This window comes from Hypomesus transpacificus, chromosome 2 (assembly GCF_021917145.1).
Source record: "Hypomesus transpacificus isolate Combined female chromosome 2, fHypTra1, whole genome shotgun sequence".
Taxonomy (NCBI): Eukaryota; Metazoa; Chordata; class Actinopteri; order Osmeriformes; family Osmeridae; genus Hypomesus; species Hypomesus transpacificus.
Window position 1 is genome coordinate 9933972 of NC_061061.1, and position 17998 is coordinate 9951969.

Genomic DNA, 17998 nt, shown 5'->3' on the forward strand with positions numbered 1-17998 from the left:
TATTCAATTGTGATTAATTGCATTATTTCATATGATTAATCGCGATTAATCGCAACATTATTCAATCTATTTGATCTGTTAAAATTGTACTCCAATAAATGATTTTTTTTGTGGAAATAACGTTAAAAGGGTGTACTTAACTTCAGATAGGCATAACTGGATGATAATTTCCATATAACAAGTTCAGATGGAACACAACTTAAATTGTGAGGGAGTTTTATCCACTCACAAACTATACTGTTGGATAATAAACATCCACAAAATTAGACTTGTTCTGGAATATAAAATACATTTTAGACATGTTGTCTTATAGCCTATTACGATATGCTTCATAATATTCAAATCTCACTCAAACATACTTCATATACTTAAGCAACCACAGATTGACCTTAATATTGAACAATATATCTTGTTGAACAGTCAGCTGCTCGCTTCTTTTGCAAGTGTTGTCTGACATATATTTCTGGGAGCGAACGCTTCTGCCGCTACCGCTAACGCTGCTAACGCTGCTGCTAGCTGTGTGCTTTGCTTGCATGTGATAGGTTAGGCTGGAAGTAATCCGGTGATAACTAAACTCAGCCTGATAATCAGTAGCTACACACAGCCTTAGTTTTGTCAACCGAGTCGTCTCGGAACTTTTTGAAATGGACTTCCATCTAAAATCCCTCTCTCCATCATTCAACTACCGTCTGCAGTCGAAATCATGTGAAGACAGGTGATTCCCAGGGTCAAAAAGAAACCTGCGTTAACGGCACAATAGTTTTTTGTTGCGTTAAAATTAGATTGCTTTGACAACCCTATATATATATGTGAGGTAGCATGGAGACCCAATGTCACAGAAATCATAAAATCCCTTTTGATATTTACAAGCTGGCATTTGAAGGTTGAGGACTTTAAAAATAACAACAACCTCATTCCTATCTTTAATCAGTACATTCTCCATTACTATTACATCAACATTGCGGTCAGAGAATTTGTGCTTTCTTTATTTAAATATCCCTCTTCTGTTCTAAGAATACTTAGTGCTTACACTGTTGTGTGTAGAGTAATGGTTCACTATGTCCCTCCAGGTTTCCAATGTTTGTATTTTAAAACAAGTACTAAACATTTTCTTCATATAGCCTAGCGTACCACGAGGGAAGGGCGTCTGTTTCTTTGTAGAAACATCTTATTGTCACAACAGTGGCTCTAACCATCTGGAATGGAATTAAAGATTTATGCATGGAGTCTACTAGATAGTTTTCCAGACTTACAGTTTCGTAGTTAGCTTCTGAGTACGATTGCGTGCCAGCTTTTGAACTATATTCGATTTTCTACCCCCCCTCCCCCAAAAAAGGCGCTACAACATTTTTATATTTCTGCTCCTGCTACATGGCTGTTTTTGTCAGTTGAACTCGATTGAGAGTAATTGTGAATAAGATGTGTGGTATGACCACAATGTGCTGAGTAAGATATATTGGCCTATCTCTCAGGAACCTTTTACATTACATTTAATCATTTAGCAGACGCTCTTATCCAGAGCGACTTACAGTAAGTATGGGGACATTCCCCCGAGGCAAGTAGGGTGAAGTGTGCTAAAGACACAACGTCATTTGGCACGGCCGGGAATCAAACAGCCAACCTTCAGATTACTAGCCCGATACCCTAACCGCTCAACCACCTGACCCCTTTTCCCACAGATATGGCAGACAGAATAATTTGGAGAGAACAGTGATAACAGAAACATTTTACATTTTACCAACTTTTTTCAATCCCATTTCTATACCTGAAATAAAGTGCTTACACTGGAAAGGATGTGTCATGACTATGGATAATGAAAGATAAAAGGTAAAAGAAAGCAAAGTTTAGGTAAAGACTTTTGAGACAATGTTGCTTCCAACACAGACCATCACTCCTTAAATTCACGTCAGCACCAGGCATAAACAGTATATACACCACCACTCGTGTAGAGGACTAACCTGTTTGTTCTCTAAACTTCTCACTGTGCTTATGGATTTGCTGTTTCATTGATCCATTAAGCGTCGGTGAGTAAACGGTTTAGAGAATACAAGCCTTTGAAGAAAAGAACAGGCAATCTTAGACCCCACATTATATACAGAGAAGATAACATACGAGAATGAAGAGTATGCTACCATGGAATGCTATTATGTACAGTCACTTAACATCTGAACATGTTTCCATGTCAATGCATTCACATTACTGAGTAACAATAAAGACATAATAGGCTATGGTTTATCTAGATTGTTTATATAATTTGCTACAGTCATAAGTCAATTATTAGACTAATAAAGATTTTCAATAAGTCTATGGATCAAACTTCTGCAGTGATGTTACTGACTGAAAATAAACTTTACAATACAACTTTGTATCTGTGTCTATTGAAGCAGATTGTAAGATTTGCACATTTCAGCAATAAATGTTTTTATTAATAATCAATAAAGTAGGTTTTATCTGGTATTATGTGTAATGTGTCATAGAATGGAATAATCAAATGTGATATGTGTGTAATGTAATATAGTGTGCAATATACATTGGTTAAACTGCGCAATTTTCTTATTTTACTCCCAGTAGTTTTCAAGATGTTACATACATATTACTATAAGGATCTTTAAAAGCTGCTTTGCTTTGGTAAAATACCCATTTATCTTGAGTTCAATGGACAAATCCATCAAGCAAAAAAAAGCACAGTCCTTCAGGAGGAGGACTGGGAGAATATACTGATTTGTAAAGATCCACTTTGCTTCTTTGTGTCTCTCTCTCTCCTCATACGCCTCTTTTCCTTGCCCCCTCTCACCAGTGGAAACGGAAGCCTGCCCCTGTGCCTGAGCGAGACGCTACCAATGAAGTGAACATAGCGCACACTGCTCCAGGCAGTCAGTCTTCTCAGACTATTCAATGCTGCCTCTAATGCACAGGCTTCCCAGAGCACCACTGCAAATTACAGAGCGCAAGGACTTGTTCCACCGCGTGAAACTGGACTCCAATCCTGAATCACTAAACCTCACCTATATCATCTTGAGATCATGACTTTTTCTTAAAAATGTTGAGCTATGAAGATATTTATGTCTTTGACCTGTAGCTGAAGATTCTCTCCATCGGGTTCTGTTGGATTCTGTTTAGGCCTTCCTCAAAAGCTGGACCGTTAATATCATCCAAAGGTGATCTGGCTGCTTTAAGGACTTTTAAGTTTCATCCTCAAACAATTTAAAATGACCTTTTACGGATTTAAGATATACAGTTGGCTACCTTGTGTGTAGGCTATGGGGAATTTAGATTGTTGACTTCTCTAATGCTTATTTTTGTTTCAGTGGTTAATTTCGTTAATTTATAACGTGTTGGTACTTTCCGCTGAGCATATTTTGTATGTTCCAAGCTTTCGATCAGTCTTTTAAAAGTCTAATTAAAGACTAAGTAAATTGATAATTTTAAGGATTTGGAAGTCCATCTCATGGGAGTGTGTGTTGGGTTAAAGTGCGTTCTGACGCGCGTTCTGCCTCTTGGTCACGTAAAACGGTCACAAGGTGATACAACTAATGCTCGGACATCGGAAGATAACGCCAGGTAATGGGAGAAACCCCACTTCTAAGGTACGGTAAATCAGATTCATTAAAGTATTTTTCACTTACATATTTTAGGTCCTAATCATTTATTGATTGCGACTTCTTGACTTCAGAGACGCTTTTGAGCACTCGATTGAATACCGTTTGAGTCCGTTTTCTGTCCGCATGTTATTTGGCAGGCAAGTAAGCTGTGGTGGACTCCCGAAATTAAATGATGTTGTCAGATAAATTTTATATCTGCAATCTCAAAAACATTTGTCGGTGACATCTGGACACGTCTTTTTCAACAGGAATTTATGAGATGTATAGGCAGATGCACTATCACTTTTTAATTAAGTTTGCGTTCAGATGCTTCCTTGAGTCTCGCAATTTTATAAATAATCTCTAGACCTTGGTGCAAAGGCCACTCAAAAGCACTTGAACAAAGTTGTGACAGTCAACTCAACCATGACAAAGAAAAACAACTCTCTGCGCTGAGAGACAAATGACTTCATTCTTGAGGTTAGGCTTGGATATTTAAACAATATGCATTGGAAATGTGTTTTACATAAGTTCTCAATGTACCTGCTTAATGCATGTAACCTCAAACGTCTCCTCTCTGTGTATCTCTAGGTCATTTGGATAAACTGACTTATCTCTGGTTCAAGGATGAGCATGCCCTGTTGTCAGGAGGGAGCCAAGCTGGTTCTGCTGCTCCTGCTGCTGCTCGGTCTACAGCGGGTTCAGTCCAAGTCCTCAAGGCATCACTCACGACGACATGCCCAGGAACACGGGAACCACCGGAACATCACACTGGCTATCATCCTTCCACAGAGAAACACTGCCTATCCCTGGGCCTGGCCACGAGTCGGCCCCGCTTTGGAACGAGCCCGGAGAACCATCAATGCCAACCCAGCCCTCCTCCCTGGTCATCACCTGGTCTATGTCTTTGAGAACAGTGAGAACGAGGAGGGTATCTGTTCGGAGTCCATCGCCCCGCTCATGGCAGTGGACCTCAAGTTAGCCCACGACCCCTGGGCCTTCATTGGGCCTGGATGCTCCTACACTGCCTCCCCCGTGGCCCGATTCGCCAACCACTGGGATGTCCCCATGGTCACTGCGGGCGCTCCGGCTGTGGGCTTTGATGGCGCCAACCTCTACCCATCCATCACTAACACTGGTCCCACGCACAAGAAGCTGGGCAAGTTCGCCCTTCACATCTTTGAACACTTTGGCTGGGAAAAACACGTTCTGCTCATGTTCAGTGACCACAAGGCAGACGACCGGCCATGTTACTTTGCTGTGGAGGGCATTTACACGGAGTTCAACAATGCGAACATAACCACAATGGAGCGAGTGTTTGTGGAGAATCTACTACCAGTCAACTACTCTGAACTGGTCCACGACATCCATCAGGAAGGGCGAGGTGAGTCCTTCTTTGTTGATGTTTCCTGTTTCAAGTTTGTGAGTTACAAATTACAAACAGGAAACCATTCAGTTGGACCATATTTCAGAATAAGTATTCCTTTAACTAGCATTGCTAACATTTTGAGTTTGTTGTTGCACGGGTGTATCAATGAGACAACTTCCTCTTCATCAACATTGAACATACTATGATCCTACATTCTTTCAAGGAGTGCAAATATCCTAACTAGCTGATTAGGGTGTCTTTGAAGTTTCTGCTGTAAGTGTTTGGTTAATTAATGGCTGGACCATCGATTGGTCAAAAAGCTCTTGACATGGTTTCCATGGTTTCCATGGTTCATCAGATGAAAATGATGGGCAATAGCAGATATGTGTGGGGGGTATTTATATCTAATCAGGGTAACATAGCCATTTTTACAACCCTTTATTTCTCCAAACCAGGTAGGCAATATCATTATTGTCCCTTTAATAGGCCATTGCATGGCACACAATGTCTATAGATCTTCACACTTGCAGTTTCACATCAGGTACACCAAGTTGTTTGTTTTCCCCTTGACCTTTCATAAAAGGGGATTTTTTCTCTCCATCAGTTGTCAGTGCGGTATGTCTCCTTCCAACCTAAGCCCTGTGGAGAAATATCAAGGTTTGACAGGTCCAATTGTATTTGTGTGCTCAATGGCAGTCCGTTGATCTGTAAACAGTGTATCTGTCCATTTCATTTCCCCCCCTGTGACTTTTTTTGGCCCCTGGCCACTGAGAAGGATTCTCTGCAAGGCTTGTTAAGTAGGGGCATTAGCCGGTGAGCCTAGCTGCAGGGCACCATTGCACCAGTAGCCTGAGCCAGAAATATGAACTCAATCGATGGAGGCAGAGCCCAGACAGCGCCGCAACTTCACTGCCTAAACAGACGGAAAATCTGTGGCAGGAGATGATACAGCAGTTTTGTAGCTCTGTCTGTTTTATTATTCCGGAGCCCTTTTAAAGATCCCTCACTAGGAAACTGCACTCACTTAGAAACGATATAAAAACACTCTTTCGAGTGGATACTGTAGTGTTTCCATTGATTGGAAGCATTCTGGAAGGTTATAAATGGTTGTTCAGAGTATGTACCGTAAAACTGATTGTGCCATCTCTGAACCCATCTGTTTCTTTTTCAAGTCCAGCACGCACACCACAGATAGTAGCTTTTCAACTGGTTCCAAATGAGCTTCACTGTCTCGTTTCCCACAGGGGCATAAAAACGTCTCACTGAAAGACATTTATTAACAGAGGTCATGGGCCCTGCTACCTTATAAGGGAGCTGCGTTCTGCATATCAGATTAGTAGGTATTTCCTGATAAACAGAATCCGTCATTGGGATCATTTCTCCTGGGCCCTCTGCTTTGTGGTATACATGCAATTAGTCATATGTAACTAGATATGAGCAAATATAAGAGACCAGTGGTTCAATTCAAATAGGTAACCTTTTTTTTCCCCTCTTTTTTTTGATAACTGAGGAAATAATTTGGTTATTTATAAAATGGACAGCCTGGGTTACACATTCAGTTTTTAATGTTTTTGAACTTGAGTAGGCCACTAAGCTTGTGTAGAATACACAAATAAAAATAACCTTCCACCCTGTCCTTTTATCAGCTTGATCCTGTGCCACCAACAACTTCATTTTACTGTATTTGACGGATGCAATGTCACACTCTAAGTCTTTATAAACATACAGCTTAACCAAACAAAAAGAGAATGTACTTTGTGATCAAAGCATGCAGCACGTCTTACTGTTGGACTGCACTGTATTACATCAACAGTCATTGACAAACCTCCCAAATAATTTTGTAAGAATGCTTTTATAAACTTTAAGCCCTAGAGTGAGAATCAGAACAAATTCACCTTTTATGGTGTGGTCCTTTCCAGGAGAAAATCTTATACAAAATGCCTAAACAGCACCAACACTCATTAGTTTTTACGCTGTGATTGGTTAGATGGATAATGAAAGGAAGTGAGGAGGTGAGAAATTGGCCTCGGGGACGGAGCGGGGTGTGAGTCTGCAGCGAGAGATACTGTCTTCTGTTCCCGACTGTCACACGCACACACACACTCACACACACACACACACACACACACACACACACACACACACACACACACACACACACACACACACACACACCCATGTCCTGTCACAGCGGTGCTGTGACCTTTTCCTCAGGATTCATCAACATAGAGGAAATGTTTCACAATGTCCCTTTACCCAATCACACCGCTCTACTTCATCCATCCCTTGAGCCCCATAAATAAATACACATCACAGCAGGCTCCCGCTGGGGCCACACTGGTTTGGGGAATGGGTAGACAAAATTGTACTCTACTAGCACTGGTTGACAGCCATGTCTGCCTGAGCTACTCCCACTGACATTTAAATGATGTCTGACTGAAACCCTCAAAAATGCAGGGAGAGGATTGACAATGTGGAAGAAAAAAAGATTGTAAGGTAGGAAAACGTGTCTCTTAGAGATTAGGTTATCAGGGTTACTTGTCTGTGGAGAGACAATGAGCTGCAATGCATTTAGTGAAATGGAGAGGAGATTGCACTCGAAAAGCCCTTGAGATGATTGTGAACTTTGACCCAGCTTTCAATTTTTTACTAATTACAAGCAACCACTACAGACACAGCGCTCTGTTCAATGCTCCGTTGATTTTGTGAAGACTGACAGACCAGACCAGAAAGACCAGTATCTCACAACCAAAACTTTTTGGAAACAAATCTATAACACAATTGAATTGAAAGCTTCACAAATGAGTGCAAACCATTTTTGAACTAGTCTCACCCACAAATTTGCTGAAAGCTTCACAAATGACCACAACTCCCAATAGTATTTCCTGGTGGGGCAGCTCTTCAGGCAAGATGGATTTTCTTTCCTTTGGTATCATCAATGTTCATGGCACTCAAAGCCAAGTCAGAGCATTGTTACATTCAGCTTCTATTGAAAGTCTGATTGGACACAGAGGGCAATTTTTTGTCCAAAGCCTTTATAAACTGCATGTTTGCATTACATTTGACCTGAAGTCAATGAATGTTTTGACAAATAGTATACTTTTTTCCATCCGTTTTAGTGAAAGGATGGGATAGGCTAATGACTGCATGACAGCAGCATATCTTGTTCCAAGAAATGTGTGTCACTAGTAAAGTAGCTGGTGGCTGCAAATGGGTAGCCTGACGTTGTCATACTCATAATTCTAGTCAGAATATGAGTCTGAGAACTCTCCGTTGGGCTTTGACTACGAGGCGTGTTTCAAACGAGCCTGGAAAACAAATGCCTCTTCGCTCAATTGGATAGATCTACAACCAATCAGAGCAACAGAGTTTAAACAGAAATTAAACTTTTACCAATTCCCGTAGGAAGGACGGCAAAAACATATTTTCCATCGACAAATGCCTTGATTGCGTCTCTCTGTTCCTCTTTCAAAATTAATGCGCTGTCGATGTCTTCTAAAACAGACTCGATGGCAGAATCATAACATCCCAGATCTCCAGCGGTAGCAGCCATCAAAACGAATTCAACTTAAGCGCTCTTTTGTGTCGTGGGTGATTACGTTACTGTTGATCATCTGTCCATCATGTATAAAGCCCGCCCTGGCAATTTAATTGGTTCGCCCAGATTCTGGTTTTCTGTAGTTGGTCCCCAATACGAGACCCTCCAGACCCAACTTCCCAACCAAATTTTTTTTTGGGCGGGGAGAAGTTGGGCTGGCAGCCAGGCTAGCAAATGGGGGTGTCACAAGGAAAAGTAAATGCTTGGTTGGTCAGTTGGACATCTGTCTTCGGTTATTCATTTGGTTTCACATGAGGTATTCACAAGCATCTGTGTTCTGTACAATATACAGGCTTTATTCCCTGACCACATTCACAGTCTAACTTAATCGACATATTCATGGAATTTCTTAAAGGTCTACCTCTAATTGAAACCCAGTGGACTGGGTGTGCATGACGACTAGAATTCTGTGGAGGCAATTTGTTGAGTTTGTTGCTTCGGTCGTATCTGGTATCTCGACACATCTGTTGTCTTGGACACCAGATTCCTAATGACATTTTAGTGTAGTCCACCTCATCCGGATTATGAACTAATTTACTGTATGCTGCTGAGAAAAGTCAGTTGAAAAATATATTTGTACTTGTATTACAGATTTGGGTCAGGAAACTTGCTTAAGATGAATCCTGCACAGGACATTTTGAGTGTTCATTTATTACCATGAGTGTTTTATTATACGAACACTCATATACGTCCATCTCACTGAGAGTAAATCTCACGCTCAACGAGTAAAATGCTGTTAAATTAACACAACTGGGTATTTAAGGTAAAATGTTCTCTTGCTTGGGAAGTATATGATTGATTTCCCTTTCAAGCAAGGTTATTTGCAACATTCTTATGTATGGCATACAGGTAGCTGGCTAGTCAATGTCTAAGAGAGGACATACTGTACACACATACAAATATATATATATGTAAGTATAAATATAGATATGTATATAAATATATATATGTGTGTGTGTGCGTATATATGTGCGTGTTAGTGTTTGTATGTATGGGATAATGTACAGTGAGCATTGTTGCGTAAACGCATGAATCACCCTGAAGGGGTATATCTCGCTATCAACCAGATCGCTGTTCGTTATCCCGTTTTTACACAGCTACGAACAAAAGTTATAATTTTTTCACAATATATGTATATATATCAAAGAATTATTTTATTGATTAAAAAAATTAATGTATGCTTCTTCAAAAAGATTGTCCGTTAGCGTGTATAGCACCATTTTGTTATTCATAGCATATCAAAAACGAGTATTTAACAAAGCTATTTAATAAAGACCATATGTATTGTATTTATTAGATGCATAAACAACAATCCTTCAAGCATTTCATTCATCAACCTCAACATTCTATTCACCCCCACCACCACAGTGATGTGCTAATCAGGTATGTTGGGCTCCAATCGTAATGATGACAGACCACATGAAGCCACTCAGCAAAGGCAATCAAAAACATGAAGGAAGCAAGGTTGAAAAGACTCATGTTGTAAGTGAGTTTATCTTCTTCGGGCTAACGTGGTGTTTACAAAAGTAAACTCTTAAAACATTATTCCCAGGCTCTAAAAAAGAACTGTGATAGAAGTTGTAGAAACATATTAATATACTTACTGTAACCATAACCAGACTTACAAACAAGTGAAAATCCTGAAGCACCCGACATGTGTCACTGCAAGCAAATCTCCTCAGCGCCGTGTCAGAGGGCCTATTACTTTGGTGGCCCCTGATAATCAGCCTTTCCCCCACTTGAACCTCCCCAGCCCCGAGGTTTCCCAAAAGAGGTGACGCAAGACCCCGGTCGCCTCCTACCTATCTCATCTCCTGTCGCCATGGTTGCTGAGCCAGCAGACGACCACGCTGAATTAAACTACCCACGAGGCCGTGCCCAAGCCTTCCTTTTCCTGCTCCTTTCCCTTGGCTCTGTCCATCTGGCCTTAGTTAAAAATTAATATCCTGGAATCTGAAGAGCAAAAAAGGGAAGCAGGGAAGCACTGATAAGGATTCTTCACACCTTTGGGAGACACTGGTGGTACCTGATTTGCATGAATGCACACCAAATCCAAGCCCACGGCAGGTTATTTTAGTGGTATGAGATCTGCTGTCAGTAAAGGGAAGCGAGAACTCATCCGAGGAGGGGGCTGACATTACTTTTGTTGTTGCTTGTAGCTTCGCTTTGAACATGTTGGTACTATATGGAAATCTGTTTGTGATCTGTTCATATTAAGATGGGAGTCACAGAGGAGATTGGGTTGTTAGTCTGCATATTATAGAGGCCAGGCAGGAAGCACCCAGCCCTCCATCAACGTGCGCAGACACATTTCTGCGTGCACACAACACAAATCATATCCACATTACGCATTTAAGTCCCAGTGGATGTCGAAATATAACATTCCCTTCTGAGAATGATTGAAACAATAAAAAATAAAATTGGCCATGGTCTGGGATGCTTTCTACATTCTCTCGCATTTCTTTTAGATACAACTCTTGCATTCATGTTGAAACATTAGCAGTGTTGAAATAGCACTTGTTATCATTTCAACTGTGAAACTTAGACATTCTAAGTTATTATGGGAAGTAAGATTATGTGAAGATAATGGTCTATTTTGCTAAATAATGGAAAAAGGGAATGGCCGTTTTCTCCCACCGACTGAAAATTGTTATCAGAGACAATGGAGAGAATCAGTATGCAGAGTGTTTTGTTTCAAAGTCACAGATGTCTTGTGTGGGCTGAACATTACTCTCATTATTTCATAATTTGTTAAAAAGCTTTTTCCAAGATCTTCCAACTCTTTTTTCCCTACTTTGATCAACCAAAGTTCTATGCATCTATGCAGTTCTGTGTGTAGCCTGTACTATTTTAAAGGAAACGACTTTGTTCCCTGAAGAACTGGCTTGTTGACAATAGTAACCTTCTGTACCACATGCTGTGTTCTTGAGGAAAGGAAGAATAATATATGTAATATACTGTTGGAGGTCAGTAGGGTAACTATACTGACACACATATGGAGATAGTACTGGTGGAGAGGCATTCCTAATTAAATAGTATTAAGAAAAGGGAACTACAAGAGATGTAATTAGAGTAGCAACATGCACTTGCTATAGTAATTCCATGCTCCCAGACATAACAGTCTGCCTAGTGCCAACCTCCATCCCTACATCCAGACTCTGGTACTGAAAGTATTTAGCTCATATACATTCATGTCTGCTATCAGATGAGAAATGTGTAATTATAATGCAATTATAGATCCTTCAGTTAGCCGTATAACTTAATTCAAGCACCAGGGATATACAGCAGACACAAATTGTGTCTGTTAGGCTATTATTTTTGGGAAATACTTTTGAACCAGGTGCTTGTAATACTTGTTAGTTAATAATTAATACGGACCTTATAAGATGCTTATTAACATGTGTTAATAAGACTATGTACGTGTTAATAACAGTGGTGAGCGTTAGTGTTATCGTAAGTCTTAGTTAATAGGTAATAAGGGCCCTATAAGATGCTTAACATAGAAATGTGTTTAGAACATTTACTAACTTACTGAGGTATTATCACTTATTAATTCATGCTTCTTACAATCACCTGGATCTAGAGTTTTACCTGTTTTTGTTCTTCCAATTAAAACACTCAGCCAGCTTGTTTGAAATTATTCTGCTGAATTGTTTATCTACATAGAAATGTTGAACGAAAATAATTTGTTCTTAATGGGTGAACTGTGCAGAGACAGAACATCTTCATACATGTCTTAGCAAAGGTAAAAGGTATAGTAGAAATTACATAGTCAGTATAACCTGCCCATCATACATTCCTGCCAGAAAGATCCAGGATCTCCGAATTATGATAAAGTGACAGAATTGTCTGTAGGAATGTATTTTAGAGCATCAAAGTGAGACTGAATCCACTCAAGAAGCCTGACCTTTACCTACAAATCCCTCAGGTGGAAACGTAGCATTCATTTGATACCTCTTACAGGAAGAGTGACAGAACACCTGATCCCTAGAATTGACTTGACCTGAGATTGAAAATACCAGAAATAACCCAGATGTCTGCTAGAAAATCCCCCTTTGATTGCTGTAACCTTCTTATGAAAAGATAGCGATACGGAGGAGATTTGCTCGATTCCTTTTCTATCCATTTCTCCCCTCCTCCCCTCTGTATTCCTCTTCATAGCTCCTTCCTTTTCGGGACCCATTTCTTTTCAAGCAAGGTTGTACGTATCATTTGAGACAAAAGATGAGAGAGGAAAATCAACTTCATTTGATTGCCGAACTTTGGTCTCTCTACTTGAGATGTTTACTGTTTGAAAAGCATCATTTATTCTACACCCATAACGGAGGGACTGGTATTCATCTCCTGCTGAAAAGGATGTCGGGCACCAGTTGAAAGAACTATGTTAATCACACAAATACAAACATCTTTCAGATGAAAGACATTTTATATAACAGCCTCCCAGCCCCTTACCAGTGGATATGAGTTTCAGTTTCAAGGGTTTAATCCTGAACTCTGCTCGTCTGGTGAAAGAAGTCCCATCTGTGCTTTTCAAACAGTGACGTCCTTCAGCACATGTAGGTACTGGGTCACAGCGACTTTAAAGTTTATGCAAAAGTCACTGTATTCATGTTTTGCGATTGAAATTAAAAACATTCTTCTAAATAACGTAATCATAGGTGTAAGACTTACATAGGTGTAAGACTTACTAGGTGCTTACTAGTCTGCTTACTAGCACTGTCTCACTGTGTGTATTCCTTCACGGAAACCCTTGGATCATGTGGTAGTTATAGGCTGAGCCTCTGGGCTATGACTCTTCTCACCTACGATATGGTGTTTCTGATCTCTTTTAGACCTCGAGGTTTGTTGGTGTGGTTTCACTGTTCCCTTCCTGCTCAGGGCCATAAAAAACTTTAATCAATAGATGTGCTAAGCTAGGAAACACAGACTGCAGGAAAGTCATCTCGCCTCTTGAGACTTCCTAAGCCAACCAGCCAGGTTCTGTGAAGCTAGACCGTACCACACGAGACAAGATAAAACAGATGGATGTCAGAACAAAGGTTTGCTAGGACACAACACTGAAGTGTTTGATTTTCAGTTTTAGAAATACATGTTTCCCAACTGTAATCTTAACTTTAGCTGAAGTGTTGCTCTTTCAAGAAAGCAAAAGTATAAATAATGAATCCTTGGTTTGTGATGTGCACACTCTTACCATAATTCTAACACAATACCTAACGCTGTCTTAGCCAGAATGGTCCCCCTTCACATTTTCCTGCCCAGCACGTTGCCAGCACTAACGGCTCCTAGCCAACCCAGCTTGGTGTGGTTGCATGTAAAGGTTACAAGCAAGAGATATAGTTCAGGTCCAGCACACTCCCAGTTCGCACTCTGGCATTGCCTCAGTGCCCAGCAGTCATTAGCAGAGCTAATGTCAGGGCGGCCGGGTCTGGCTGTGATCTCCCCTGATCAAGGCCCATCGGAGCCCCTCCTCAACTGGGTCCGCTGACAGCTCTGCTGCTCCGCGCCACAATTAACCCTAAGGTCACACACCGTGTGTACCCTCTCATCTCTCTTGTAGACCCTCCCCTCAACCCCTCCCTCTCCCTAGACCCCCAACCCCCGCCCCCAGGTCAAGTCCACGAGGCCTGGTGAGTCACCATCCCTCCTCATAATCGTGGCCAGAAGTAGCTGTGACAGGTAGCAGATGGTAGTCTAGGTGCGAGACAGACAAGTGGGCGGTTTTGGCATGTCCCTACAGTAGAGAGCTGTTTACATTGAGGCTCAGCGCAAGTATCGTCTAATTGGAGCTGTACTTCAAATGCGTTGTATAAGAATGACATTTGTTTCCAGCAAACAGACCCCGCTGTGATCACTGGAACTGTGTGTTCTGGAAGCTATTTTTTAGACCTGGTATGCAAATGAGTCATGTCAATCTGGCACACTCCTTATGTTAATTTACTCTCTAACTTTTGGACTTTTAAACTGTGTTTCAGAAGAAAAAAAAGAATGGGAGGGTTATGGGAACGCTTGTGTTTTAAAAGTGTGTCTAGAGGGTTAGATTGACAACCTCTTTTTATATATTGAATGCTGTTTTATACCATCTTTCTCTCTTTCTCCCTCCCCCTCCCTCCCTCCCCCTCCCTCCCTCCCCCTCTCTCACCCTAGTGGTGTATGTGTGCTGCTCCCCTGACACCTTCAGGCAGTTGATGATTCACTTCCGGCAGTCGGGGCTGCCCCAGGAGGACTACGTTTTCTTCTACATTGACGTGTTCGGGAACAGCCTCAAATCCCAGCATGCTCAGCCCTGGGCTCGAAATGATGCTGATGATGCTGTCGCCAGGGAGGTCTTCCAGGTAAGGATTCAGAAAGCCAGAGATGCATAGAATAATGATTTCTGCTTCATCCAAATCAACCAGGTAATGTTGACTCAAAGGAACCTGTAATGTCATTGCTCAGCAGTCAGTCAGCAGTTTCTCCCATGTCAAGTGACAGGAATGTCGCAATAATCCATCTTTCAGGTAGTCTGTTTAATCAATGTCAGAGCATGGTTGGATGACCTCCAAGCCCAGCCTAATAAAGACCACAGGCAGTGACTGTCATTCTAGTTGCCTTGGTGAGAAATCCTTAAGCTCATGCTAATGCAAGGATGTTTAAATGGAGTTGGAGGGTGGTGAGAATCAAGTCAGTGTTGCCATGGACTCCTCCACTCAGCAAATAACTGAGTTAACAATGTGGGTTGAAAAACATTTACTGTCCACATACTGTAGATTTCTTTTTAAAGACCAGAGGTACATACATAGTTTTATAAATTAGCCTTATTCTTTGATTAGTAATATATACAGTAGTTAAGGATAAGGATTTTTATTGTAATTCCAAAATATGGTAGGCCTACATGAGCTGGAACGAAATTAGGTACTGAGGTCCGGTTAAAACCACTCACAAATAAATAACTAAACTAGTCATCATAAATAAATACAATAAATACAGATAACTAATCATACATGCACATAGGTAAATATTAAAACACTTGAGAAATCAGCAACATAGTAATACAATGCAGTGTAACCTTTAGGACAAAAGTTCAGTTTGTCAGATCTGGAGTATGGCAGAGTTAATAAGTCTGACTGCTTCTGGGAAGAAGCTGTTCTTTGACATGGTTGTTCTGGTTCTGATGCTGCGCAGCCTCCTGCCTGAGGGGAGAGGGACAAATAGTCTATTGGCAGGGTGGGAAAAGTCTCTTATAATGCTGGTAGCCCCAGTCCTGCACATCACAATTGCCGGGCGACTATATCCAAAAAATGTCTGTGGTTAATGTCTTAACCACACACTGCAGGGCCTTCCTATCTGTAACAGAGCAGTTTCCATACCACACTGTAACACACAAGGTGAAAATGCTCTCCACCACACAACTATAAAAAGATGTAAGGATTGTAGTTCCCAAACCAGCCCGTTTAAGCCTCCTCAGAAAGTATAGCCTTTGGTGAGCCTTTTTTACCAGGCTTCAGTTGGTTTTCCAATTGAAGTTGTCGTTGATATATACTCTAAGGTATTTATAGCTGAAGACAACTTCCACCTCAGCCCCCCCAAAGCAGATGGGAGGGAGATGGTTCCTGTTGGTTTTTCTGAATTCCACAATAGTTTCTTTTGTTTTTTCCACATTTATGCAGATATTATTATCCATACACCAGGCCACTATTTGTTCCACCTTTGACCCGTAAAGCGGACTCATTATTCCGTGAAATGAGTCCCACCACAACAGTATCGTATTGTAAACATACAGAGCCAGGCAACCCTGAGACTAATCATGAAGATGGGGTAACATTGGCCAAGCCTCTAAACCACTAGTTTGCTTACAATCTTTAAAGTGGCTTCACCGCAGGACCAGCAACGGCAAACCATTTTTTAGCAGCATGCCAATCGGTACCCTTGGGTACAGCTTGGATGAAACAGTGGTTTTAAGCTCAATGCTGTCATTAGTTCGTAAATTGCTGTCTTGCTGGAACAAGTTTACGATATATCCAGGTAGATACTGTAACAGTAATTGTGGCACTTCTTAAAACCAATATCCAGGCGTGACAGACACCCTACCCTGTTTTAAGTCTCTTTTTACCAAACCTGGAACAACCTTTCGCTCTCGTTGTGTATGGGAGCATTTGGGGTTTCATGTTTAGTCCTATTATCTGTAGCAAGCTCAGTTAGAAGCAAGTTACATTGATTGAATCCTTGTTCGACGCCACCATGTCGACATGAATTAAATTCCGGCCAGCAAGATTTTTCAAGCCCAAGATTTGTGTGTGAATAATTTCCTCCATATTGTCTTCGTTTGCACAGGTATCAACCTTGTTTTTCTCCCACCCAGCATTGGTCCCCAAAGCAATCCTTGTCTGATTTCTCTCACTTTCCCACTTGTCTGGAGCAGTGTTAAGTGCACCGGCAGCTGGATTATATGACAAATCAAATCTTGTTTTTTTCTCCCTCCTCTTTCTCATTACCCAACTTGAAGCGCTTTCATTTTTGTCCCAATTCCACTGCGAGTTACTCAGTCTACAGTATCTTGAGCAAAGTGGGATAAAGGTGGCAGAATTACTTGGGGTTAGTGACATCTCAGTCCTGTGGATTTGAAATGTACTTCTCAAATAAAAAGCTAAAGCAAAAGGGTGTTGTAATAAATGTGGGAAATAAAATGTCTCTAGAGCTCTGTCTTCTGTCGTTTCATTTAGCAGACGCTTTTCGAAAGCATATTTGATTCAAATTACATTGAGTTCAAAAGTGAAATCTTTATCGTACGGTTGTTAAACACCAACAAATGTGTCTGGGAGTTTGCTTCAGTTCATGTAACCCATTAAGGAAACTTATCTCTTCACTTGTATTATTATAATTATATTGTTACCTTCAGAGATTTTAGTTTTCTGCTCCACTGAAGTGGATCAGTGTCTACACACATTTTCTGTGGGAGGAATGACCAGATGAGAGGTTTTAATGAAGGTTATTGGGAGTCTCAATGGAGATTCCATGGTTGCTTTGACAAAAAAATATAGGAGGAAGCAGACTCTAATAACACTTACCTGTTTGGGAAGGAACAGGATTATTTCTAAACAAAGTAGCGTGTTTATTTCTCAGATAAAACACTGGTCTTTCAATATTCATAAGTAAGACTTTCTTGATTCTTGAAAAACCTTGATTTTGTGACTCATTACTTATGTTTTACAAATGTTTTCCTTCTTGAATCCAAGTATTGGAGGCTACTGATTGGAAAAATTATTAATGGCTGATTGCATGCTGGTTCAATGTTGTTGCTTTATATGGAAATTGATTGTTTATTTGAATACACGGTTTTACCTGGTTATGTTTTGAGAATACAAGACTAGGTTGATTAATACAGAAAATTAATCTTACATTAATTCCTTACATTAAAAATCCTGAATACAAAAATTGCCTATATGCCTGTATCATTTGATCACATTCAACCAC

General features: G+C 40.7%; 1 protein-coding gene across 3 annotated transcripts in view; it reads left to right on the forward strand.

Annotated features, from left to right (window-relative positions):
* The first annotated feature begins 2859 nt into the window (after window positions 1-2859).
* Window positions 2860-17998, forward strand: part of npr1b (natriuretic peptide receptor 1b) — a 36999-nt gene continuing 21860 nt past the window's right edge. The window contains exons 1-3 of one of the 3 annotated variants that reach the window (XM_047035956.1): window positions 2860-3158; window positions 4173-4965; window positions 14693-14880. In XM_047035956.1, coding sequence (XP_046891912.1) covers window positions 4209-4965; window positions 14693-14880 — 945 coding nt within the window. In that variant the 5' untranslated portion in view covers window positions 2860-3158; window positions 4173-4208. The other 2 variants (XM_047035949.1, XM_047035964.1) reach the window with 2 other exon arrangements.